The sequence below is a fragment of the Giraffa tippelskirchi genome, chromosome 1 (genome assembly GCF_054371585.1).
Source record: "Giraffa tippelskirchi isolate mGirTip1 chromosome 1, T2T-mGirTip1v1.2.pri, whole genome shotgun sequence".
Lineage (NCBI taxonomy): Eukaryota > Metazoa > Chordata > Mammalia > Artiodactyla > Giraffidae > Giraffa > Giraffa tippelskirchi.
In genome coordinates, this window is record NC_137275.1 from 3145938 (window position 1) to 3171333 (window position 25396).

At 58.2% G+C, this 25396-nt stretch overlaps 1 protein-coding gene across 4 annotated transcripts in view; it reads right to left on the reverse strand.

The window, feature by feature from the left end:
* Window positions 1-7622: 7622 nt before the first annotated feature.
* HTRA3 (HtrA serine peptidase 3) overlaps window positions 7623-25396 on the reverse strand; it is a 30040-nt gene continuing 12266 nt past the window's right edge. The window contains exons 2-9 of one of the 4 annotated variants that reach the window (XM_081575996.1): window positions 24012-24111; window positions 20970-21192; window positions 18896-19090; window positions 17961-17993; window positions 16890-17004; window positions 12086-12134; window positions 10338-10433; window positions 7623-8728 (exon numbers count right to left, since the gene is read on the reverse strand). In XM_081575996.1, coding sequence (XP_081432122.1) covers window positions 8563-8728; window positions 10338-10433; window positions 12086-12134; window positions 16890-17004; window positions 17961-17993; window positions 18896-19090; window positions 20970-21192; window positions 24012-24111 — 977 coding nt within the window. In that variant the 3' untranslated portion in view covers window positions 7623-8562. Of the gene's footprint in view, window positions 8729-10337; window positions 10434-12085; window positions 12135-16869; window positions 17005-17960; window positions 17994-18867; window positions 19091-20969; window positions 21193-24011; window positions 24112-25396 lie in introns of all 4 variants that reach the window. The other 3 variants (XM_081576066.1, XR_014078678.1, XM_081576106.1) reach the window with 3 other exon arrangements.

Sequence of the window (25396 nt, forward strand, 5' to 3'; positions counted from 1 at the left end):
TGCGACCCCACGGACTGCCGCACGCCAGGCCTCCTGTTCATCACCAACTGCTGGAGTTTACTCAAACTCATGTCCATCGAGTCGGTGATGCCATCCAACCATCTCATCCTCTGTCGTCCCCTTCTCCTCCTGCCCCCAATCCTACCCAGCATTAGGGTCTTTTCCAATGAGGCAACTCTTCTCATGAGGTGCCCAAAGTATTGGAGTTTCAGCTTCAACATCAGTCCTTCCAATGAACACCCAGGACTGATCTCCTTTAGGATGGACTGGTTTGATCTCCTTGCAGGCCAAGGGACTCTCAAGAGTCTTCTCCAACACCACAGTTCAGAAGCATCAATTCTTCGGTGCTCAGCTTTCTTTATGGGCCAATTCTCACACCCATACATGACCACTGGAAAAACCATAGCCTTGACTAGACAGAACTTTATTGGCAAACTAATGTCTCTGCTTTTTAATATGCTCTCTAGGTTGGTCATAGCTTTTCTTCCAAAGACCTAGTGCAGCCAATAAATAAATAAACACATAGACAATAAATACCACTAGTTAGGAAGGAAAGGGAGAAGGAAACGGCAACCCACTTCAGTATTCTTGCCTGGAGAAACCCATGGACAGAGGAGCCTGGCGGGCTGCCGTCTGTGAGGTCACACAGAGTCGGACATGACTGAAGTGACTTAGCAGCAGCAGCAGGAAGGAAAAGATGGGTAAATTGGGCTATTAAAACAAACCCTTCTGTTCATCAAAGCACACCGTCTCAAGAGTGGAAATGCAAACTACAGAGACAGAGAAGGTATTTTCAGCACAAAAAAGGCAAACGAGCTCATTTCTACAGGGCACAAAAGAACCACCAAGCAATAAGGAAACGGCCATTCTAGAGACCAACAGGCAAGAAGTGAAAGGTCCTGCACCAGAGAGAAATCTAATCGACCAACGATGTTGACAGAGCTGCCCTGCCTCCCAGGAGTCTTGGATTCACAAGCTGAAACCCAGAGCTATGGCTCTGTGGCCACAGAATGCCTTCCATTCAAAGCTGACCACATCAAGTGCTGCTGAGGGTGTGAAGCAGAAGGAACCCTTGTACACATGGTGGGGGAGCGCAAATCAGTAAAACCACTTTGAAAAGCTTGTATTTCTACCCAAATGGGATACCCATGCACCCGATGGCCTTGAAGGTTTTACTCCTAGAAATGCACCCAACAGAAATGAATTCCCAGTCATCAGAGACGCACACTCACACAGATGCTCAGGGCTGCGTGGCCTGGAGGCAGGGGCTGGGTATGGCCCCAAGCTGCAAACAGCCTGGGTGTCCATCACCAGGAGGCCGGAACTCATGGGCCAGGCTCTCTACAATGATGAGCTTCAGTAATTACTGCGGACGAACCTCACAACACAATACTCCACAAAAGATACCAATGAGGACACGCAGTGGGATCTCATTTGAATAGTGAAAGGTGCAGGCAAAACTCACCTCATGTTGAGCGATGCAGACGGGGGAGGTAACACTTCAAAGCAAGGGGAGGAAGCAGTGACCACAACGTGAGGGGAGGAGGGGGCGTCCAGGGAGGGGCTGCAGGTGGTCTGAGGGCCGGCAGGGTTCTGCTCTTGACTCAGGGGTGGGAGGGTGGTGTGGCTTTGTCTTCGGATGGGACACTCCACTGCGGCGTGGGTCCTTTTCTGTCTGTGTCACACTTCACAGGGAAAAAAATTTTGAAAAAATTAAAACATTTCAAACATGTCAGCTCTCCTTTCACACCCTGTGCTTCTTTTAGAAAACATTTATTTGAGGAACATTTCAAAGAAAATGAAAAAGAAATTATCGAAGAAGACATTGAATCCAAGAAAGGTGGGTGTAATGTGACGTGTGGCATGAAAGGAGTTGTGCATGACACGGCACGCAGACAGACGGGGCGATGGGGCGAAGGGCGGGCACATGGGTGTGCGCTGCGTGTACTGTGTGTGCTGTGTGTGCATGCATACGTGCCTGTGTGTATTCACATGTGTGCCGTGTGCATAGTCACGTATGCAGTGAGTGTGTGCTGTGTGCATAATCATGTGTGCTGTGTGTGCATGCACATGTGTGTATTCACATGTGTGCCGTGTGCATAGTCACGTATGCAGTGAGCGTGTGCTGTGTGCATAATCATGTGTGCTGTGTGTGCATGCACATGTGTGTGTATTCACATGTGTGCCGTGTGCATAGTCACGTGTGCAGTGTGTACTGTGTGTGCGTGCACACGTGCCTGTGTGTATTCACATGTGTGCCGTGTGCATAGTCACGTGTGCAGTGAGTGTGTGCTGTATGCATAATCATGTGTGCTGTGTGTGTATTCACATGTGTGCCGTGTGCATAGTCACGTGTGGAGTGAGCATATGCTGTCCCATCCTGGTTGTGTTTCCCGGGCATGGAGAGCCCGGGGATGCAAGGGGTCAGGACATCAGAGAGGACTTGGGCAATCAGTGGGTGAGGGCTAAGGTGAGGGGCTCCTCCTCGGAGCCCTGGGGGGACCCAGAGTGGGGGTCTCCTTTGAAGTAGGGGGAGGGAATGGGGCAGAGGCTGGGGCTGGCTGGTGTGAGGAGGAGTGTCCATTCCCCCTGGAGACTCCCCTTGCCGGGGGTGTCCCTAGAGGCTGGAGTGGGTCTTGGATAGGGCTTCGTGACCCCGAGTGGGTAAAGGTACAGCATGTGGCCTGATCCATCTGCAAGGACACCTGTGGGGGGGCGGAGCTTGCTCCTGGGGTTTAGAGAAACGCGTGGCAATGAGGACGGTTGTGCCCTTCCCTCCCCTCCCCAGATCCCACCTGTGGCACCTGGTCTTCCTTGATGTGGAACTGGGGGGTCTGGTCTGCAGTGACGCAGCAAGCATGGGCCCTGGAGGGTTCTCCCTAAGCACCTGCTCTGCTGTGGGCATGGAACTGGCTCTGGGGACACGGCTGGGACTTCAGAGAAGTTCACGGTTTGCCTGATTCTGGAGCCGGCCTTCCGGGGTAGGAAGTGGTCGGCAGAGCTGATCAGTGGGGCAGGCGGGATGCGGGAGAGGTGAACAGGCTTCCAAGATGGTTTGGGGTTCCTGCTCTCAGGGGTCACAAGTACGCTGACTTAGAACAAAGCCACTGACTGTCACGAGGGGTCAGGGTCAGGGTCACCGCTGAAGTCCAGGTGTGGGCGGGGCTGGTTCCGCTGGGGGTCTCCAGGGGAGACTTCACTGTCAGCTTCCAGAGGCGCCCACAGTCTTCAGCCCCTTCCACACGTCACCCCGACCTTGCGCCCATTGTCTGACTCTCCTGCCTCTTTCTTTAAGGACCCTGTGGTCACGTGCCATGGTCCTGGAGAATCCAGGGCGACCTCCCACTGCAGGATCTTACATCGGATCACACCTGCAAGCTCCTTATGGCCAGGTGAGCTGACATGACAGGTTCCCCGGGGCTATGATGTGGATACTTTGGAGACCACTTCTCAGCCCGTCACGGAGAAGGTGCTCAGTAGAAAGACGCGAACCCAGAGCAGCCTGGAGAGCATCCCGGGAGAAGGGCAGCTTCCCTGGAGGCAGGGAAAGTGCGGGAGATGGGAGCAGAGCCAGACCTAGAAAGACCCGAGGAATGTGGACTGAGGTCAGGGCAGCCCGGGGGCAGCAAGAAGGGGGACGAGCATCCAAGCCTGCGGAGGGAGGGGAGGCGTGGACGGGAGGCGAGAGGCCACCTGACACAGACATGGAGCTGGGCCATGTTGGCAGGCGGGCCCCAGCCATTCCCCTCAGGCGCCGCTGCCCGAGGCTGGGGTAGCCGTGCCAGGCCCCCTGCTGTTTCCCTCGCATCTGACCCATTCCAGAACTTCCATCTTTGGTCACTGTGTTCTGGATTCACTAATCCCAGAGGGGGAGGGGAGGAAGATGCCCTGCAGGTCCATAGCTCACAGGAACAACAGCCATCCACCCCCGGAATGCCGGCTCCTGGAGCTCCCGGCCTGGGCCCCACACACTCGGACAGATGGATGTTTGTCCAGCTGCAGCTGCGGCCACAGCTGTCTGCTCTGGCTCAGCCCTGTGCCCTGCAGGAGCCAGTCCCTGGCTCACGTGTGACCCCACGTCCTTCTCCCCTCTGGGCCTCAGTTTTGGCCTCTGTGCAATGGGTTGTTCGAACCAGGGAAGCTGTGATGCCCCCTTCCAGTCCGGCCCATCTAGAGATCGAGGTGTTTTGGGAGGGAATCTCAAAGCCAGAAGTGGGGGGGGGGCGGTGCTTCTGACCTTCTCAGAACCCTGTTTGCAGCTCCCAGGACACAGAGCAGGGGGTTGGGGGGCTTGCGTCAGGAGCCTGAGGGTTGCACAATGGCTCTGGCGGCAGCTGGCGGGCTCTGAAAAAGTTGTTTTTCACCAGCAGCCGCTGAAACAGCTGCGGAGAGGCCAAGTCTGCCTGGCTGGGGGTGGTCGGGGCTGAGTGGCAGGCGGAGGCGGAGGCCTTGACCCCCACAGAGCCCGCTGCTGCAGAGCCAGCCCAGGAGCAGGTGACTAGGCCGCTCCCAGCATCAGAGAAGGGGTCCCTCAGCGCCAGAGGTGGTATCCATGGGTCTCCCTAAGGCCGAAGCACAAAGTCAAGGGTGCCCGCAGAAATCAGGCAGCGATGGGCCGAGCTGAGACCCCAGCACAGGCCTATGCTGAGACCCTCGCATTCCACCCCCCATTTCACACACTGACGGCCTGAGGTCGCGGAGGGCAGGGTAACCCTGTCCCCCAGGGGCTGATGCAGGAAGTGACCAGATATGAAGTGATATTTTGGGCACTCTGGGGCCAGACTGTGAGTCAGGAACCTCCTTTGTGACTTTTTTTTTTGACTACACACAGGGCTTGCAGGACCTTAGTTCCCTGACCAGGGACTGGACCCTCGCCCCCTAAGTGAAAGCGCCAAGACCTAACCCCTGGACTGCCAGGGAAGCCCCCCTGGGCGACATTTCATCTGACACTTGCTGCAGCAAAGCAGCTTTGGGGTCAGACAGGCCTCAGCCCCGCCCCCTCGGGGCCACAGCCATGACTCCCCTCCAAACACCAGGGTTTCCAGGCAGCGGTGGGGAAGTGGGGGGCGCTGCTGATGGGCTGGTCGTCATTGACACCCGCAGAGGCCATGTCAGGGAGCCTGGTGCACCCCAGCGCCAGATCTCAGGGGAAGATGGTTCTGGAAAATGCCGGCAACCCATCCTGGGCACTTGCAAGCACGTGACCCCACTGGACCTCTGGGCAGGTGCTGGGCGCCCCGCTATCTGCCTCTCCAAGTCTCGGGCGAGGGCGGCTGGCGATGTCCCCCCCAACACCCGCACCTCTGAGGACACCTACAGCTGCAAGGGACAGTTCTGGGCTCAGGACTCCCTCTGGGGCCTGGGGGTCCCCTCTGGGGCCTGGGGACACCAGCTATGCCCTCTGGAAGGAGGGCAGGTGGGACCCCCACTGCCACCAGCTTTCCAGCTGCACAGCTCTTCAGAGGGGCTCAGCCAGCTTCCTCATCCCGAGCCCTCCAGCACAACACCCGCAGGCCTGTCGGCTTCTCTCGCTTCCCGGTCTGTTCCTCCCCCACCTCCATCGCAGTGCTAAGGACTGGATCATGTCCCTCAGTTTCACAACCGGAAGCCCTCCCTACCCTCAGCGTCACGGGAAGTGGAGGCGAGGCCTTGGGGGAGCCAGCAGGGTTAGATGAGGTGGGGAACTTCACGGGGGGCTTGCCGCCCCGCCCCCATAGGAAGGGACTCCAGTCCTCTCCCACCCCCTCCCCACCCTCACCACCGCCTCCTGAGCATAGAGCCATCAGCAGCCTCTGCCAGGCCAGGAAGCAGCTCTCACCGGGAGTCGAACTGACCCCTTGACAGCGGGCCCCAGAGCCCTCTCACGCCTGGCCTCGCTAAAGTCCAAGGCTCCGCTCTCAGTGCCCTACTTGCAGCTCATCGTCTGCCCAAGCCCAGGCCCCCAGACCAGCGGCCTTGACCTGGACAGCTGCCCCAGCTCCCCCGGGCTCCCTACCCCCAGGGAGGACCACGTGGCCCCTGGGCACACCGTCAGGGGGCCACAGATGGGGAACAAGGACCATGCCCTGTGCGCCGTTGTGAATGCACAAAGCAGGGGCCCACCCGGGGTGGGTGAGAGCAGAGACCTCAGCAAGTGGACCGACCCTGGACACCAGGACTGCTCCAGATTGGGCAGTGGACCAGAGGACGGGGCAGGAGGGGTGTGTGTGATGGCACAGGCCTGCTCTGTCGGGATGGTCTGGTCCACCCGGCATGGGTATGGGCGAGGGGCGTGGGGGCTGTCTGAGAGATGGGTGGTCCCACCGTGGGGGCTGGGCCAGGCTCCAGGGCGGTGCTTGGACACTTCCGGAGGACACTGGCCATGGGATGGGATGTGATAGGAGCCGGCTCAGGGTGGATAGGGATGGGGGTGGGCTGGCCGGTGGGTGGCAGGGACCACCGCCAGGGGCTGGGAAGTGCCTTGCAGGGTGGCCTCTGTGCCTGGCCCCCTCCTTCCCCAGCAGGGCCTGGACGTGGCCTGGGGGGTGGGGAGGGTGCTCAGTTCTGTGATTGTCTGAGCCCTGGGGTCGAAAAATTAGGATAGTGAACAGGATCACAGCATCGTCAGATGGTCTCCGGTTCTTTTCTGGCTGTGGGTGCTGAGAGCTCTTCAGTCTGATTCCCTAACCCCCTACCCCATTTGTCCAGCCGGCCCGTGGCCACACAGTCAGCCCCAGTCAGCACCTCCAGCCCCCTGCCCTCTGGGCCTGTCTCCTGTGAGTCCCTCTAGGTACTGAGCAGGATTCCAGCCACCGCTGTGGCCATCCGAGGCTAGCTCCTAAAATTAGCCCCCTTGGCGGGTCATTTAAGTCTGGACCTGTCGAATCTCAGGCTCTCGGAGTTGGGAAAGCGTGAAGTCTGTAGTTCCCCCCACCCCCGAGGGACAAGCTGGCTGTGGTCACACAGAGGCTAGCTGGGGGCAGGCCCTGCCGCTCTGAGAGGTTTGGACCAAAGGGGTCTCCATCGTTACAGGATGGTGGTCCAGAACTCAGGGCTGGGCTCTCCTTCTCAGCCGGGATCAGTGCCCCTCACCCTCCCACTCATGCAACCCTGGAGGCTGGCTCTGGGCCACTTCACATCTCTTGGTACCTGCCCGCAGCCCCCGCTGGGGTCCTGGGCAGCTGGCTTTGCCCTGCCCTCCCCGGTTCTGCCTCGAGCCCCCTTGCCGGGTGGTCTGCAGTGAAGATGACATAGCGCAGACACAGGGAGACTTCACCCCACAGCCTGACTGGGCACGCACTGCACACTTGGTGAGTTGCCAGCCGGGCACCTCTCCAAGGGCTCTGCCCGACTGCCAGGAGGCCACTGCCAGGAGGTGGGTGGTATCAGGACCCTCCTGTGTCGGGGAGAGGCTCCTGCAATGGGGAGGGGAGGCATCTTGCTGGGGACCAGAGGCAGGAAGTCGAAGTGGGGAGCCTGGGGCTGAGGGCAGGGTGGCAGGGCGTGGCAATGCCCGGGTGCTGCTCCAGGCAGCTGAGCCCCTTGTCTCTGTGCCTATCGGTGGAAGGGTCAGCTCTGGGTCAGGAGGAACTGTGCAGCAGTGAGCAGGGGGCCCCAGACGTGCCCTTGCTGGCCCAGAACCATGTGCTTGTAAACTTTAATTTCCATACAGTAGAGAAACATACAGTACAAGCAACTCGGGGACTGGGCTGCACTGGGGAGCTCAGGGAGTCACCTGGAAACAAGAGCCCCACCGAGAGGGGACCACCTGAGCTCCTGGGGACCCACGAGTCCCCGCTGCCCGCAGAACATCTGGGGAGGCCAGTGGCTCAGTCCTCGCCTCCCCTTGCCCACGGGTCCCAGCTTCCTCCGCACCCCCCACCCCACCCCACCCCAGGGTCCTCTCCCGGAGGACAGGCCAGCCTCCCGGAAGGGAGGGGGAGACACTCTCTGCTTGCTTCTTTCCCACCTGGGAGGCCCTAGGGCTCGGCTAAGTCGTCAGGGGACGCTTCACGGTGCCAGCTGCCAGCCAGACCCACCACACCGGACTCCTCAGTGGGAGCAGGTGAGCCAGGTAGACAGCCCTGGTCATCTAAGGTGATGGGCGCTGTGCTGGGGGGGCAGAGGGGCACCCCGGGGAGAGGAAGAGGCTCAGGGCACGAGACCTGATCAGTGAGAGCCGGGGAGGTGAGGGTGGGGAAGAAATGGCGGGCATTTACAGAGAGGTATCCTACGGACGGTGCAAAGGCAGGAAGGCGGGAGAGAGGAGGGGCTTTGGGGCAAATACGAGAGTCTTCTAGATCCGGGAATGTGGAGGGGCCCTCCGGAGCATTTGGTGGTGGTGGCGGCGGACACTGGACTGCCCCCCAGGGCACCGTGATGCAGGCTGAGATGCGGGCCCCCGGCCAAGCCCAGCCAGCCTGTGGCTCTGGTCCTGGACGCCAGGGAGAGTCTGCTGGCTCTGCTGAGGACCGACCCGGGTCCTTCGTCCTGATCCCGTGTGGGGCAGCGGCTCTGGAGGGAGCCAGCCCGTGGGCCCCGGTCCTCGGCGATGGGTGGGGTGGGGGGGAGATGGCCCCGCCTTCACAGGACCACCTCGGGCGCGATGCTGAAGAGCAGGTCGTCATTGCCCCGCCGCACCTCCAGCAGCAGGGGGGACTCGGTCAGCACGGCTTCCTGCAGCTCGCTCGAGTCGGCCAGGGGCCGCCCGTTGACCTTGACGATGATGTCGCCATCTTGGATGCCCCCCCTGCCAACGGGAGAGAGAGGCGGTCACAGCTCATCCCCGAGAGGCCGGGGCCTGGGCACCGTTAACAGCTGCAGGTTTAAGGGAAGTCATTTCAACAGGTGAGAACAGGGTCCTGACCACCAGGCTCTCACCCCAGGAGGAGACCACTGTCCTACCACCGGCTAGCGCTTTGTTGGTTGACTTTTCTGTACAGCAGAGGGGCTGGGATCACGTTCTGGCTGTGGCCTCCCCACCTGGGCCAGGGACGTGGCCCCGTGAGCCTCGGTTCCCGCCACTACAGCCCTGTGTGGAGACACTCTTTGCAAATTACAGCAAGGTCCAGGGTATTGATTCCACCGCTGCTGCAGTTACTAAGACTTTCGCATCAGGGCCGGAGAAACCGAGGCCAGCCCCCTTCTGCACCTGACTTGCCATGACCTTCCCCTCCATCCAGAGGGAAGGCAGGGTGGCACTGAGGTCAGGTTCATGGGTGACAGGACCCAGATCCACACGTGCAAGCTGCATGACCTTGGAGGAGTGACTGCTTCAAGGCTCAGTCCTCCCATCTGAGCAATGGGACGAGAGCAGCTGCCCACACCTCACGGGCAGCAGTGAGGAGCCCCTGAGGGGACGCACCTGGAACGCCCAGCTCACGACCCAGCCTGGGTCAGCCGCAGCCACGATCGCCACCAGGCTCCCCTGTCTGGGGCTCCCTGTGTGTGGCCACTCTCCCTGACGGCTGCCTGCTGCTCCAGCACCCCCGAACAAAGAGCTTGAGTTGGGGGTGATTATTCTTTGGCATCACTGATCTGTATTTCAACAGTTTCTACTGCAGGGCGGCTGTGGCCGAACACGCATGCCGTGTTAGGGCAGAAAGACTCCAGGGACCTGTCTTCCAGCCCAGCACACAAAACAGAGAAAACTGGTCCTACTGGGCTGAAGGGGCTGGGGGACCCTCCTGCCTGGCTCCACTTGCCCCCCACAGAAGCCCCAGACCCCACATGGGCCACTTCCTGCTCCCGAAGCTATAGTTTAGAAGCAGGATCCGAAGGAGCCCACCCACTGCACAGATGGACCCTGGGAGGAGGAGGGGCGGGCACTTGTTCAGAGCCGGTCCAGGGCACAGGATCAGCCATGCACGCATGCTATCACTCCCCACGTGGCCTGCTTCAGCTCACCATGCTGCGACATTCGACCTTTCTCTCGTACTCAGTGGTTCCCGAGAAAGCAAGGCTTTCTCCCCCAGTTGATCTTGACAGTGTCTCATGGGAGAGGAAGAGTAGGCAGAATCATACCCATTTTGCGGATGAGGAAACTGGCCAGGAAAGACCCAGGTTGACCCGAGAGGCTGGTGAGAGGCTGGCGTGGAGTTCTCAGCTCGGGGCGGGGACCTCCACTACTACCCTGTCTCTCCAGACCCAAAGGGAAAGACATTCTGGGCCAAGGAGGGGACGGCCTTCACCCTCCAGCCTGAGCCCAGCTTAGAGGACTGGCCAGGATCCCGCCTGCCACTTTCATGTTACACCATGTTGCCAGGAATCTCAAGGTCATGCAAGGTCAGTCAAGTCAAGTCCAGCCCAGGCCCTGAGCCCACCCGCCCAGCCTCCTTGCTTCCTCCGCTGGAACCTACCTCTGAGAAGGTGAATTTGGAACAACCTCTTGCACGTAAATCCCACTGCTGACTGCCGGGAAGTCTGGGTTACTGGCCTTTAGCTCCTCCACCAAACTGAAAAGACAGTTCCACTGTTAAGGCACTTCTTCTGGGCCTCTAAGCTGAGTCCTTAATACAAAGCTGCCCCCTCGTCCCCTCCTCCACCCAGGATGAGGAGTCTCCTCTGTGCCCCACGCTGCCCGGTCCTGCCACTGACCACTCTGTGTTGTCACTGGTTCTTGTCTATGACCCCCACTCAACTTGGGCTCCTCAAGAGAAATCTCAGTGAGGGTGGATGGCAGGAAGTGTGGCGAGGGGAGGGTGACGGACAGATGGGAGGATGAGCGGCAGAAGGGGTAAGGAGGGAAGGAAAGGCAGAGAGATGGGTGATCAGATGGTGGGATGGAGGGAAGGAAAGAGTGATGGATAGATGGGCAGACGGAAGGAGGATGAACAGACAATGGGTGAACGTGGAGAGACAGAAGGCTGGAAGGATGGTGTGATGGACGGCTGGACGGAAGAGAAAAATAACACCTTTAGAAGGTAAATTGGCACATTGGTCTTGATTCCAAATTGCTTTCAGATTTATTCCCTAGAGGAATGGTTGCCCACACAGGAAGAAAAGTCATCTTAGGGACTGTGTGGGTGGGAGGGTCACTCAGGGGAGCTTAGTTCTCCCCAGAGCTCCCCAACGCAGTGACCTCTTCCTTCTCCAAACCCTTGGACTTTGCATTTTCTTCCCTTCTGTCTCGTTTCCTTCCTCCTTGTCCCTCCTCTTCCCCAGCGCCTCCCTTATTTCATGCACTCAGAACGTGCAGACACCTGCTCTCTTATAGTCCTGGCCCTGGGGGTGAGCAGGACACAGTCCTTGCTCACAAAGAGCTTGTGGCCAAGGTTGAGGGTGGGCAGCTCTGACTCCGTGGGACCCAGTGCAAGCTGGGGGGGGGGGGCGCAGCTGCGCAGCTGAAGAGGAGACACCTCCTTCCCTTCACACAGCCCGGGGAAGGAGGATGGTGTCCCCTTCCCAGAATCCAAGTCTGCTCAGGGCCTCAGAAGGTGACCGTGTTTGGACATAGGGTCTTGGCTGATGCGGCTGGTTAAGAATCTCGAGATGAGATCAGCCTGGCTTAGGGTGGTCCCGAAAGCCAATGGCTGCGGTTTTTATCAGAGAAATAAGCGGAGGAGGGAGCAGAGGCCACCCTCTTGAGACGGTGGGAGATGTCCTGGCGCTAATCTGGGGACTTCGCGCCCACCACGCGACAAGAAAGGCAGAGGCTGCAGCGATGCAAATATAACCCAAGAAACAGCCGGAACCACCAGAAGCTGGGAGATGCAAGGAAGGACCCTTCCCTGAAGCATCCAGGGAGCGCGGCCCTGCTGATCCCTAGAGTCTGGACTGTGGGCTTCCAGAACTGTAGACAGAATGAATTTCTGTTGTTTTAAGCCACTAACTTGGGGGTGATTTGTTATGGTAGCCCCAGGAAAACTAATCTGGGAGGCTTCCTGGAAGAGGAGCACCTGAACGGAGTCCTTTGGATCAGGCTGAGGGGGAAAGGCATTCCAGGCCGAGGGACTGACCTGAGCAAAGGCTCAGAAGCCTGGGTGTGTCTTGTCCATGGGAGCACCTGCTCATGGCCAGGCACGTCGGGTCCAGGGTCCAGGAGGAGGGTGGGGGTGAGGGGCGAGAATGGAGGGGTGGCAGGGGCCAGCGTCCTTCGGACACTCACCTTGGCGTGATGGTCCGCATCCTGATGCCGATGAAGCGCTTCTTCCAGTCTAGAAACAGAGCGTGTTGGGACTTCGTTAGAGCCACTGTGAAAGCCTCTGTCCTCCCCGAGAGGCCTGGCTAGGGAGCAGAAGGCAGCAGGGCCCTCCTGGGGCCAGCCCAGCTCCTGTGTCATCAGGTGCCCAGAGTCACCTCTCCCCTTATGGCCGCTCCTGAGGGCCTGGGAGAGGTCCTGGTTCTGATCTGGGGGCTTTGGGCCCACCCTCATCATCAGGCGCCATTCAACCACATCAGCTCTGACATCTGCTCTCCTGCTGGGCCCCTCACCTGACCCCAGTGGACAGTGGAGCTCCCCTCCCCAGCCTCCATCCCACAGGCTCCCCAAGTCGCCTTGCTCTGATCTGAACTGGTCACCTTCTCCTGCCTTCTCCATAAACCAGATATTAATTGATAACACCCAGTGAGCTCTAGACTTCCCTGGTGGCTCAGCCGGTAAAGCGTCTGTCTACAATGCAGGAGACTCGGGTTCAATCCCTGGGTCGGGAAGATCCCCTGGAGAGGGAAATGGCACCCTACTCCAGTACAATTGCCTGGAAAATCCCATGGACGGAGGAGTCTGGTAGGCTACAGTCCATGGGGTCGCAAAGAGTCGGACACGACTAAGCGATTTCACTTTCTTAGTGAGCTCTAACAACATGGCAGGCCCCCTAGTTGGAGCAATACAAACATAGAAGGCTAAGGAGATAGCTCTATGCCCTCAGCTTCTCCAGAAGCTTCCCCGTCTAGCAGATGTCTTAGACTCCAAAACAACCTTCACATAGTCTAAACCCTAAACATGGTGAAGGACGGGGAAGCCGGGCATGCTGCAGTGCAAGGGGTCACAAAGAGTCGGACGCGACTGAGCGACTGAACAACAACAAAAATCACTAAACAAGTCTCAGCACATTTTTAAAACATCATAAAAATATGCTCCCTGGCCACGGTGGAATTAAACTACAAGGTATCTACAAGATTCACAATAACTTAGGAAGTAAATATATATACTTCTAAATAACCCAGCTTTAAGGAAGAGATCAAAAAGGAAATTAGAAAGCATTTCAAATACAAAAAAACCCCAAATACAATGTATCAAACTTCATGGAATGAAGGTAAAGCAGTACTTAGAGGGAAATTAATAACACTAAAGTACCAGTATTAGAAAAGAAGAAAGATATCAAATCAATGACTTTAGCTTTCTCCTTAAAAACTAGAAAAAGAATATCAAATGAAATCTAATGTAGACAGACGAAAATAAATAATAAAGAGCAGAAATCAAAGAAATAGAAAATAGAAATGGTGGAGAAAATAAATGAAAACCAAAAGTTGATTCTTTGACATCAATCAAATTGATGAGTTTTTAGCCAGACTAATTAGAAAAAAAAAAGACAATGATCATTATCAGGAATGGGAGAGGTGACATCACTACAGATTCTATAGGTATTAAGAGGATAAGAGACTAATATGAACAACTAGATCTCAATAAATTTGACAACAGAGGTAAACTGAATAAATTTCTTGAAAATTTCGAACTACGAAAGTTCACTCAAGAAGAAACAGATACCCTCCATAGCCCTATATGGGCTTCCCTGGTGGCTCAGACAGTAAAGAATCTGCCTGCAATGCAGGAGACCTGGGTTCCATCCCTGGGTCAGGAAGATCCCCTGGAGGAGGGAATGGCAACCCAGTCAGTATTCTTGCCTGGAGAATCCCATGGACAGAGGAGCCTGGTGGGCTACAGTCCATGGGATTGCAAAGAGTCAGACGAGACTGAGAGACTAATACTTTTTATAGCCTCGTATCTATTAAAGAAATTGAAGTAGTTAAAACTCTTCCCACAAAGAAACTTCAAGCCCAGATGGTCTTACAGGAGAATTCTAACTGACGCCTAAGGAAGACATCATATCAGTTCTACACAAATGGTTCCAGAAAACTGAAAATGAGTGACTATTTCTGTGATACTGTGACTAATAATATGAAATGTATACATATTTTGGTCTTCAACCAGGGTTCCTAACACATAGCTCCTAAAACTTTTGTACTTTCCTAAAGTGATTAGTTGGACGGTGAAGAAAGCTGAGCGCTGAAGAATTGATGCTTTTGAACTGTGGTGTTGGAGAAGACTCTTGAGAGTCCCTTGGACTGCAAGGAGATCCAACCAGTCCATCCTAAAGGAAATCAGTCCTGGGTGTTCATTGGAAGGACTGATGTTGAAGCTGAAACTCCAATACTTTGGCCACCTTGTGCGAAGAGTTGACTCATTGGAAAAGACCCTAATGCTGGGAAGGATTGGGGGCGGGAGGAGAAGGGGATGACAGAGGATGAGATGGTTGGATGACATCACTGACTCGATGGACATGGGTTTGGGTAAACTCCGGGAGTTGGTGATGGATAGGGAGGCCTGGCGTGCTGCGATTCATGGGGTCGCAAAGAGTCGGACATGACTGAGCAACTGAACTGAACAGAAAGTGATTAGACCTCTAAGGGACATCTTTTCCTCGCAGCTCCTGAAACCAGTTCCAGACCTCTAAAGGTGAAATTGTTATTGTTGTTCAGTCGCTAAGTCGTGTCCGACTCTTTGCAACCCCATGGACTGCAGCATGTCAGGCTTCCCTGTCCTTCACCATCTCCTGGAGTTTGCTCAAATTCATCTTCATTGAGTCAGTGATGCCATCCAATCATCTCATCCTCTGTCTTCCCCTTCTCCTCTTGTCCTCAATCTTTCCTAACATCAGGGTCTTTTCCAATGTAACAGCTCTTTGCATCAGGTGGCCAAAATATTGGAGCTTCAGCTTTAGCATCAGTCCTTCCAATGAATATTCAGGGTTGATTTCCTTTAGGATTGACTGGTTTGATCTCTTGGCTTCTTTGCTGTCCACGGGACTCTCAAGAGTCTTCTCCAGTACCACAGTTTGAAAGCATCAATTCTTTGGCGCTCAGCCTTTTCTTTCCGCACTCAGCTCCAACTCTCACATGGCTTTTTGTTATTCACAACAAGTCCCTTTCAATCACACTTGACTTTATGTTAATGAGGTAAACTTTGGAAAGTTCCTAAGGGTGGCGAGTTGGTTGCAAGAGGAACTGACCATGTAATTGGAGGATTGGAACTTTCCTCCTCAGCCTTCTCAGCCTTGCTTCAGGGAGAGGAGATGAACTAGAGGTTGAATCAATTGCCAATGGCTAATAACTTAATCAGAGGCTGCCCTTGTAGCTCAGATGGTAGAGTCCGCCTGCAATGCAGGAGACTCGGCTTCAATCCCTGGGTCAGGAAGATCCCCTGGAGGAGGGCAGGGCAGTCCGCTCTGGTATTGTTGCCTGGAGAATCCCATGGACAGAGGAGCTACGGGCGACAGTCCATGGGGTCGCATAGAGGTGGACACGACTGAGCAACTAACACATACACACAAGAGCTTAGTCAACCACGCCTATGTCGTGCGGCCACCACAAAACCCAGAAAGATGCGTTTGAAGAGCTTCTGGGTTGACGATCGTTCGTGTGGAGGTGCACCCCGAGAACGTGGGCTCCGCACCCTTCCCCCACACCTTGCCCTATGCGTCTCTTTCATCAGGCTGTTCCTGAGACATGTCCTTTACAATAAACTGGTTATCTATTGAGCAAACAGTTTTCCTGCTCTAGCAAACGATCCAACCCAAGAAAGGGGTCATGGGCAATTCTGATTTATAGCCACAGTGTGCAATTGGCATCTGAAGGCAGGGCTGGGGGCAGTCATAGGACTGAGCCCTTATCTTGTGGGGTCTGATACTATCTCCAGGTAGACAGTGACAGAATTGAGTTAAATTGTAAGACATTCTGCTTGGCAGGGGGAAACCCCACTTATTGCTGACCAGATGTGTCAGAAGTAAAATAGCATTGTAGTAAAAAATTGAGCGTGGAAGAGACCAACAGGGGGAGTGTTTTTCCTAAGCCACTTCGCAACTCATTATCCCAGCACGAAAACCAGAAAGAGAACTAGACCCACATTCCTCATGAAGATAGATGTGAAAAGTCTTGAAATGCTTTCAGCAAATCAAACTCATCAATATATAAAAAAGGATAATGCTGCTAAGTCACAAAAAAGGATAATACATCATGACTAAATGAGATTTATTCCAGGAATGCAAGGATAGCTTAGTATTTTAAAACCAACCAAAGAAATTTACCATATCAAAAGGCGAAGAAGGAAAACCATCATCTCAAAAACTAGGTAGATAGAAAGGTGCAGGAGGGGTGGATGGATGGGTGGATGAACAGAAGGAAGGACAGAAGGAAGGAAGGCAAGAAAAAGAAGGTAGAAAGGAAGGATAGATGGATGAAGGGATGAGTGGATGGATGGATGAGCTGGTGTGTGGGTGGGTGGGTGGGAGGAAGGATGGATGGGTGGGTGGCTTGGTGAGTAGGTGGATGGGTGGATGGGTTGGTGGGTGGGAGGGCAGATGGGTTAATGGGATAGAAGGAAGTTTTATCTGGGTTCTGACAACTATGGAGCAGCTCAGACAAGTGAAACCTAGGGGCCATCACCTTAGGAGGTGGGAGGTGAGATAGATGATCCTCAGCCAGAGGGGACCATCTAGAGGGGTGGGGGTAATCATCATCATAAGGTGAGGAGAGGATGGGAGAGAGGCTGAGGTGTCCCGGGTGGGGGTCTCGGGACATCAGGGCAGGCTGGGCAGTGGGTGCGGGCACAGAGAACCGTGGGATTGCCTGGCCCTGCTGGAAGCTGCAAGCTCAGCCCTGGGACATGTCCCTGACCCCACGTGGGGGCTCCATACCTTTGCCATTCTTGTCCTGGAATTCTGAGAGGAAGCGCGTGATGCGGTCCGAGGGGATGGCAAAAGAGATGCCAGCCGCGACCTTGAGCGTGTTGATGCCAATGACCTCGCCATCCTGGGCGGGAGATCAGAGCGGGCGGTCACTCTGAGAGCCCAAGCAGCCGCTGCCCTCAGTGGCAGAGTAGCATGTCCATGCGACTCGGCTCCCAGACGGGGGGCCCTGGCCGTCAGCGCCCTCCCTGAGAAGCTCCCTAAAGGTGCTCCAGGGTCTACGTCTGAGTCAGGGGCCCCCACCTCTCCCGCCGTTTGCCTCTACACCTGACCCCCTAGCTCCATCACTGGAGAGTGTTGACCTGGGAAGCTACAGTCTGCCCCTGAGAAGCTGTGCCTACTGACTGAGGACACCCCCAGCCAGCCTTCTGAGGGGCTGGAGCCAAGAGGGATGTGGTGAGAACTGGGGGGACCCTCTATCCCCTCTTTTGAGAAGCAGGGTTGGGGGAACGGGGGCCAGGGCAGCCTCCAGCGTCCTCCACTGTCTGTCCCTTTCGAGCTGGGCTCCCTCGCTGTCCTGCACCCCCCAGGAGGCGGGTGCAGCTTGGCCTGATCTGCCACCTGCAACCCCACTCCTGGACGCAGCTCCTCCCGAGGGGCCCGGCAGACACCCCTGCCCCAGCGCTCTGGCGGGACCCTGCCTGCCTCTCTCCTTACACAGCCCAGACACAGGGGCCAGCCCCAGGGAGCCTGGGTGTCGAGGTGCGTGGCAAGCCCAGCTCCCCTCCCATCAACACGATGATGAGGTGATGGGCCCCTGACCCGTGCCCCCTGCCCCAGGCCCACCACAGGCACCAGGTCCTGCTGTTCTCAGACTGCCCTCATTCCCCTGACAGCACTGGCTCCCCCAGGGGCAGCACGTGCTTGGGGTCGCATCCTCCTCCGGGGCCCCCAGGCCATTGGGTGCAAAGGCATGAGGTCTGTGTTCTGGGTCCCAAGCCCCCCTCAAGACTGTGCCGCCCGCCCCAATGTGAACAGGGCCCCAGAAAACTCGAGGCTCCTGCCCTAGAGGACACTCACCAGGTTCACCAGCGGTCCCCCGGAGTTCCCGTACTGCAGGGGAGGAAATACCACATGAGCCAGGCCCTGAACCTCCCCTCCTGGAGGGGTTCTGAAGCTTTTTCTTTAGAAACTACCATCCAACCGGTCCAGAAACATGTAATTGAATTTCCTCCCCCAACGGGGTTGAATGGAGAAGGAAATGGCAACCCACTCCATTATTCATGCCTGGAAAATTCCATGGATGGAGGAGCCTGGCAGGCTACAGTCCATGGGGTCGCAAAGAGTCAGACACGACTGAAGCAACTGAGCCCAACAGGCTTGAAAGGCCTCAGCGCCCATTCCACAGACAAGAAGGCTGAGGCCCGCAGAGGCCAAGTGCATGGCCGTCTCTGACCATCCGGGTCTAAGCCGGTCGGTGCTGTCCGCCCAGACCTCATGGGCTCCCTCCAGCCTCTCATCCGTGTTTCCACCCTCCCAGGCGGATGCAGGACAGGGCACCGTTTCTCATCCCACTGGCACTGAGAAGTCTTTCAAAGACCAACACTTCCAGAAGAGGGTCTGAACCATGGTAAAGCAGAGAGGCGGTGGGTGCTGGGTGTCTGGACAAAGGGCTTTGTGAATGCAAGAGGCAGCATCCAATAGAATAATAATAGTAGTAGCAATAATAATGGTAATAATGTTGATGGGGTGTGTGATTTAGGCAAAGATATTTCTAAGGTCTTGGCTGTGTCTCTACGACTCTGAAGGGCTGTCCCAGATCAGGGCTGCGGCCTCTAAGACTGCGAGGCCCAGCCTGGTGCCCCCGGGCAGAAGTCCCGGGAGTCAGAGCTGCACTAAATGTAAAGAAAGAACTATCCAGCCAGTGGATATGTTGGAGAGACGCAGGGGCTCTGGGGGCGGGCTCTGGGGGCGGAGCTCTGGGGACCGAGCTTGAGGCCGCTGTGCGGACTCACGTTGATGATGGCGTCCGTCTGGATGTAGTCCATGTCCGAGTCCCGGAGGCCCAGCTCCCGGCCGTCCCGCTGTGCTGTGCTGACGATACCGGTGGTCACGGTGTTCTGCAGGGCGAAGGGGCTGCCGATGGCCACCACGAACTCGCCGGGCCGCAGGTCTGCCGAGTGGCCCAGCAGCAGCGCTGGGAGCTTTTTCTGGGGAGGAGGCAGGGAGGACTTGGGAAAAGAAGCTCAGTGGTGGGCCTTTGGTGGGACCAGAGCCAAATTATGGCCAGGCCCCCGGCAGGGTGGTCCCCGAGCGGCTGGACAGAGCCATCAGGGGTGCAGGCCAAAGCAAGTCCGGCTGACCCTTGGAGGCCATCAGACCCAGGGCTGGCATTCACAGAGCAGGGGCTCAGCCCACCAGCGACCACAGGTCTCCCCGAGGCAGGCCACGGGGTCCATGGCAGGGAGGACACAGAGAGGTCTGGCTGGGCACAGCCTGGAGGCACAGCCGTGCCCAGATCCCAGGGGCCTCTGCTGACTCCAGAGGTCAGCGGGCAGGACCCTGAGCCGCAGACCCTCAGGACCGTGGGCTCCATCCATCCGGCCTCTCCTCCCGTGTCAGGAGCATCCCCTGTGTACTGTTTGCCTCCAAGTCAAGTGAGAAGTTTCCTGTTTTTCACAGCAGCTCTTGATAAAGCAGGAAAAATGCTGTCCACAGAAGTGAGGGTTAAGCAGGTGCTGAGCAGCTGTGCCCACGTGGGAGGCATGGAGCCTCAACGTGCCACATTCTGAGCTGCTGGGAAGTGAAGCCTCAGCAAGAGGCACACGGGGTCCCAGGTGAGGACCCTGGAGCGGCACCTGGGATGAGGACCCAGAGGGGACAAGGTGGGTCAGCAGCTTTCCCGAAAGCCCAGTTTAATGCAGGGCTGGGGGCTGGGAGTCAGACCTACGGTCAGGAGAACCCTGAAGGCAGGCACTGAGTGTATCTGGGCACCAGGGCACCTGGTCTTACTGACTCTGCCAGCATCTTTGGTGGCTGCTAGGATGCACCCCTCCACTCCCCAGGGGGAGATTCCAGCACCTGGAAGGGGAAAGACCCAGCGGCCGCCCATCCGGGGCTCTGAATGGCTCTGCCTCTCCCCACGAGGGTCCTCGGGCAGGGGGCGCACACTGCAGCCCTTGGCCAAATCCAGCAGCCTCTTCTGTAAACACATCTTTCTCTGGACCGCAGCCCGGCCATCTGTCTGGCCTGTGGCTGCCTTCCCAGGACAGTTCAGAGTGGAGAGGTTGCGACAGAGACCACAGGGCCTGTGAAGCCTACATCGTTCACTGTCCAGCGCTTCACGGAAAAAGTCTGCCAACCTCTGACCTTGAGTACAGCCCTCCCGTCAACCCTGGTTTCCCCGTCTCCAACATAGAGGTGGTGCCCCAGGCTCAGGAACAACTGTGACAGGGCTCTGAAAGTGGGCAAGGGTCTCCCTTAGGATAATTCCGTGGAGTCACTGAACTCCCCCTCCCGTGACCGGGGGAAAGGATGCCTCCTTGCAAGATACTGATCATCTCAAATTCTGGCAACTTTTATTCAGAAAGAGCAGAAGCTGGGTGTAAGCTCACCAGCGCACGTGGGCCGGCCCGCCCTCCCCACCACAAGGACTGCATGGCGTGGGCAGGGCACAGGTCACCCCAGGTGTGCCCACAGTGCCCCATGGAGCTGGGCCCACGATGCTGAACAGCAAGAAACATGCTGGAGGGAGTCACCCCTTCTGTGACCTCTGGGGGACAGTGGCATCTCCAGGAACAGGCCCGGGAGGGACAGTGGAAGTGTCCCCAGCCTTGGAGACCCTCCACCCTCTGCGTGGGAGTGGCACATTTCCTGGATGGCAGCCTGCTCTGCCCTGCACGGGCCACTTAGGGAAGTGCAGGGCGGTGTCCAGACACCGGGGTTCTAGTCTGACTAGACCCAAGACTAGGACACGTTGCCAGTCCCCAGGGGCCTCGGTTCCTCTGAGTGTCTGACGGGAAAGGGGCTGAGAGGCCTCTGAGCTCCAGGGTCCAGGAAGGGCTCCACCCCCCCACCCCGCCCACTCACCTTGGGGTGGATCTTGATGGTGGCAATGTCGGACTTCTTGTCGATGTCCTTGATGGTGGCCTCGTAGGTGTCACCGTTCTGCAGCTGCACCTTGAGCTGTTGCCGGCCTGAGACGGTGTTGGTGCTGGATACCACGTGAGCGTTGGTGACGATCAAGCCCGCCTCCGACATGATGAAGCCTGAGCCGCTGGACAGGGGCACATTGCGGCCAAACAGAGGGTGTCTGTGGGGGAGGCAGGTGGGTGGGCTGGGTCAGGACTGCGGGTGGGGGCGGCCACAGCCAGGGCCTGGGGGAGACGAGCATCCGCCAGGCCTTAGGATTGAATCCTGGCTCTGCCACCTCCTGGCTGTGGCCTTGGCCAGTCGTTAAGTTTGGACCCATTTCACAGCCACAGAGAGGGGGACAATGACCTGTGACTTGCCATTTGTGAGGATGAGACGCGAGGCCTGTGAATGTCACACCCGTGATGACGCAGCGGGCACTTCCTGCCCTGAAGCCAGACAGACCAGGATTGTAACCTCGAGTCCAGCCCCCACCTACATCTGCCTGACTGCGGACAGTCAGGAGGCTGACCCCTCTGAGCCTCAGTCTCCCCATCTAGGAAACGGGCTGACACCTCCTGCTCCACCGAGCAGGGTGCCTGTCTGCAGGCAGTCGGTCAGCAAGCCATAGGGAAGACAGGAGGACGTGCACACGGCTCCACGGGACTCAGCAGGTCCCTGGGGAACGTCAGCATCCCAGATCTCCAGCTGCACAGAGAGAGGGTCGTAAACACTGAGGGGCCCCTGCTCCCGCCTCCCTCCGGTGCCTTGGCTGCCTGCCCTGAAGCCCTGGAAGGCTCAGGGCCTTCCCTGGGGGGGGGGGGGTCGCCTCTGTCTCTGGGGCCGCAGTGCAGGGCCTGGACGGGGCAGGTCAAGCATGCCCGAAGCTGCTGGACAGACACCAGCCATAAAGGGTCTACCTGTGCGTGTGTGTGTGTGTGTCTGTGTGTGTGTGTGTGTGTGTCTGTGTGTGTTAGGGGGCGGGGATGGGGAGGGCAGGGAGGAACAGCAGAGCAGATTTCTGGGAAGTGCAGACCTCCCCAGCAGGTCAGGGACAGCCAAGGCCACCAAGAGCTCCCACGGAGCCAGGGACCAAGTCACGTCATGCTCACGACCACCCTACGAGAGAGAGAGGCCCCTCGCCAGTTCACAGGTGGGGAAACAAGGCCTGCAGCCACCCTGGCCAGTGAGGGTGGTGTCAGCCTATTTCCTAGATGAGGTGACTGAGGCTCAGGGGGGTCAGCCTCCTGCCCACAGTCAGTTCACAGGTGGGAACCCAGGCCCAGTGACATGAACCAGTCGCCCGGGTCAGGCCAGGCAAGAGCAGAGCCAGGCTTTGACCTGGGCAGCCTGGCCACTCGGCCCCTCTATGTGATGACCAGAGCATCTGTCCGCTCAGGCCTGAGACCAGCCCCTGCCTTCACCCGGTTCCGTGTCGTTCCCTGAGCAGTGGCTGCACCTGAGCCCTGCCGGGCCCGCCGGGTGCAGGACTCACCTCGGGTCTGAGGAAAAGCCCCAGGCGGTCCAGGGCCTCCCTCAGCGCACTCCGGGTCACAGCCGGAGGTGCTGGTGCTGCAGGACCATGCTGCCTGTGTCTGGGATGGTGCCCACCTCGGCCTCACCCCGCCCCCACCCCGGCCTCACCCCGCCCCCACCCCGGGACATCAGCCTCCAAGGAAGGCTGGACCCAGCATTGCTGCCTCCCACTGTAGTCAGCAACTACCTGCTTTAGGGGCTGGTGCTTGGAAGGACGCTGCCCCCCTACAAGCCACCTGCAAGGCCAAGGACGGGCCATTCACATGTTGGGCTGTCATTTCCTTAAAGACACATTTCAGGGTCTGGAGCTCATGGAAAGGGCAGTGAGGGGTCAGTGTGATGCAGCGGGATGGGCTCGATTCTGAGATGCCAGAGACCCGGGGGGCAGCCCTGAGCCTGGGGCAGCTCCCTGGGCCTCTGTTTCCACATCCAGAAAATGGGGATGTGGAGCCTGCTTTCCGGACTCGTGCGAGGACCTCAGGGTGCAGTGCACACGCTGTCAGTCAGTGCTGAGGGGACAGGCGGTTGGGCCTGGCTGTCTCCTCTGGGAGGCGGCATGAGGCCGGGGCCGTGGGAGCAGCTCGGAAGGGCAGGAAGGTCAGGAAGGACAGCCCGTGCAGCAATGGGCACAGAGCAGGTTCTGAGGACCATGCTGAGCTTGCGCCAGGCATCTGCTCAGCCCCTGGAGCACCGTCAGTGCTGAGCACCGCCCCAGCCCTGCAGAGGTCGGGGGCGGGATGCCGGGAGACAAGGGCTCACACTGGTCAAGCTCCACGGCCAGTGGGCAGGGGCCAAGTCCTGTGCTGGGGCCAGGAGTCGGGGTGGGAGCGATTCTGCCCACTCCTGGACCCCTGCCTGGGGTTGGGGGGGGTGGGCTGCCTCATTCCCTGTGCCTTGGGGGGGCTTGATGACCCTGGCCGCCCCCACTGCTCTGGGAAAGCGCTGTGAAGTCCAGTCAAACAAGGCCCTGGAGTTGTGGCCGAGGTCTTGGTGACGGTCCCCTCGGGCAGCATGGCACGCTAGGAGCTGGCTCCCTCTGACCCCAACAGGATGGAAGGCGGGGTCTGACCCTGTGTGTCCCATCTGGGCCCCTGCTGGCCCCTCCACACACAGCGGCCGTGAGGTTAAGACAGAGCTGCAGTGTCGAAGTCAATTTGGGAGGAGACCCCAGGATTCCACGGGAGCTGGGGGTTTGCAGGGCGGTATCAGCTCGGACAGCCCCTGTGACCCCGCAGCAGTGACTACAGCCGGGTCACGTGGGAGCTGGTTTCTGTCTCCTTAGGCCACGAGGTCAGGGCCGGGGAGGGGCATCCTCCCCAGGGCGACTGCAGGCAGCAGGTCTGAGCAAGGTCCGCCGCGCTCCACAGCCACTCAGGTCTCCACTGCCCTCCTCCCCCCAGTGCTGGGATCGAGTCTCGTCTGGGCCCAGCAGATGGTGGGGGCACCAGGAGGGGCTCCACTCACCTCAAGAAGAGCTCTATGTGGACCACAGCCGGCGCGATCTTCTCCACCACGTCGGCGATGAAGTTGAACTTGTACCGTGGGCTGGTCAGCTGGTGGAGACCTGCGCTGGCAGGAAGAACCAGGGGCGTCAGTGAGGCCCAGGCCTCCAGGGCCCGGGCTCGCCCGTCCCCAGGGGGGCAGGCGCTGGGCTTCCCCACCTCATATCGCCAGGCCGACCGGGAGGCTGAGAGAGGGCAGGACACTTATCCTGGGCCACACAGCACTCACACGAAGCTCAGGCTGGATCTATCCGGGCCGGCTGCCAAGGGCCCTTGCGCTTTGTCTCCTAGGCAGCAGTGTACTGGCATGAGGAAACTGTCCCCCACCCCAGCTTGCAGCTCTGGCCTGCCCCTCCAGGCCCTGGGCCCGTGCAGTGGCTGGACAAGGTCACAGCCGAAGCCCCCTGGGTGGGCCCTCCCCGGCCGGGGGTGTGGCCCCCTCTTGGGCCCTGTCAGGGTGCCGCTGTCTGAGTTGCCAGGGCCCCTCTGTGTGTGTCGAGCTTGGCCCGGCCCAGGATGGCTTGCCAGGCAGCTCGCGACCTTCCCCGGAGCCTTCACCGGCTCAGATTTCTGCTGCCGTCAGCAGCCGCCTGCCAGGACCACAGGCCTGAGGCGTGTGGGTGGCACCAGGTCCACAGCCCCTTTGGTCTCCCTGTGGGCGTATGTGCTGGGGTCTCCAGGTCCCCACTAGACAGCAGGGTTATCTGGAGCTCACGCTGCTCAACACTGCTTGTAAGCGGCTCCCAGGGCCCAAAAGGAGCACCGGGCTGGGCTCCAGCTGTGTGGCTTTAGGCAAATTGCTTTCAGTCTCTGGGCCTCTCCACCCGTGCCCGCCCCAGAGAGCTGTGGGAACAGGCCGTGACTTGCAAACCTTAAGGCTCCCTGAAGGTGCTGAGCAAAGAGGGCTCGGGCCATAAAGCCCAGCTCCGCAGCTCAGGGTCTCTGGGAAGTGACCAGGCACCAAGATCTAGAGAAACTCTGGTTTTCCTGACTGTCCAAAGGGATGCGAAGGAGCGCAGACCCACGGTCGGGGCCTTAGAAGCCTCTGTGGACAAGTGAGGCCGGACTCATCTCCCCGGTGTCCAGGGGGCGGCCAGGGCTGGGGCCATCGGTTCCCGAAGGTGGAAAAATGGAAACTCAGTTGGAGGAGAGCCAGGCTCTGGAAGGGGCCACAGCTCTCTCTGTCCTTAGGGGCCTCCCCTCCCCCCTCCCCCCGGGGCCTTCCCTCCCCCCTCCCCCCAACTCAAGGCTCTGACTGTGCCTTAAAGCCTGACTGGGACTCGGGGCCCAGAGGAGAGCTTTCCTTGGGCTCTGTGGTCAGGGGAGGCGAGGAGGGCCCACCCCACC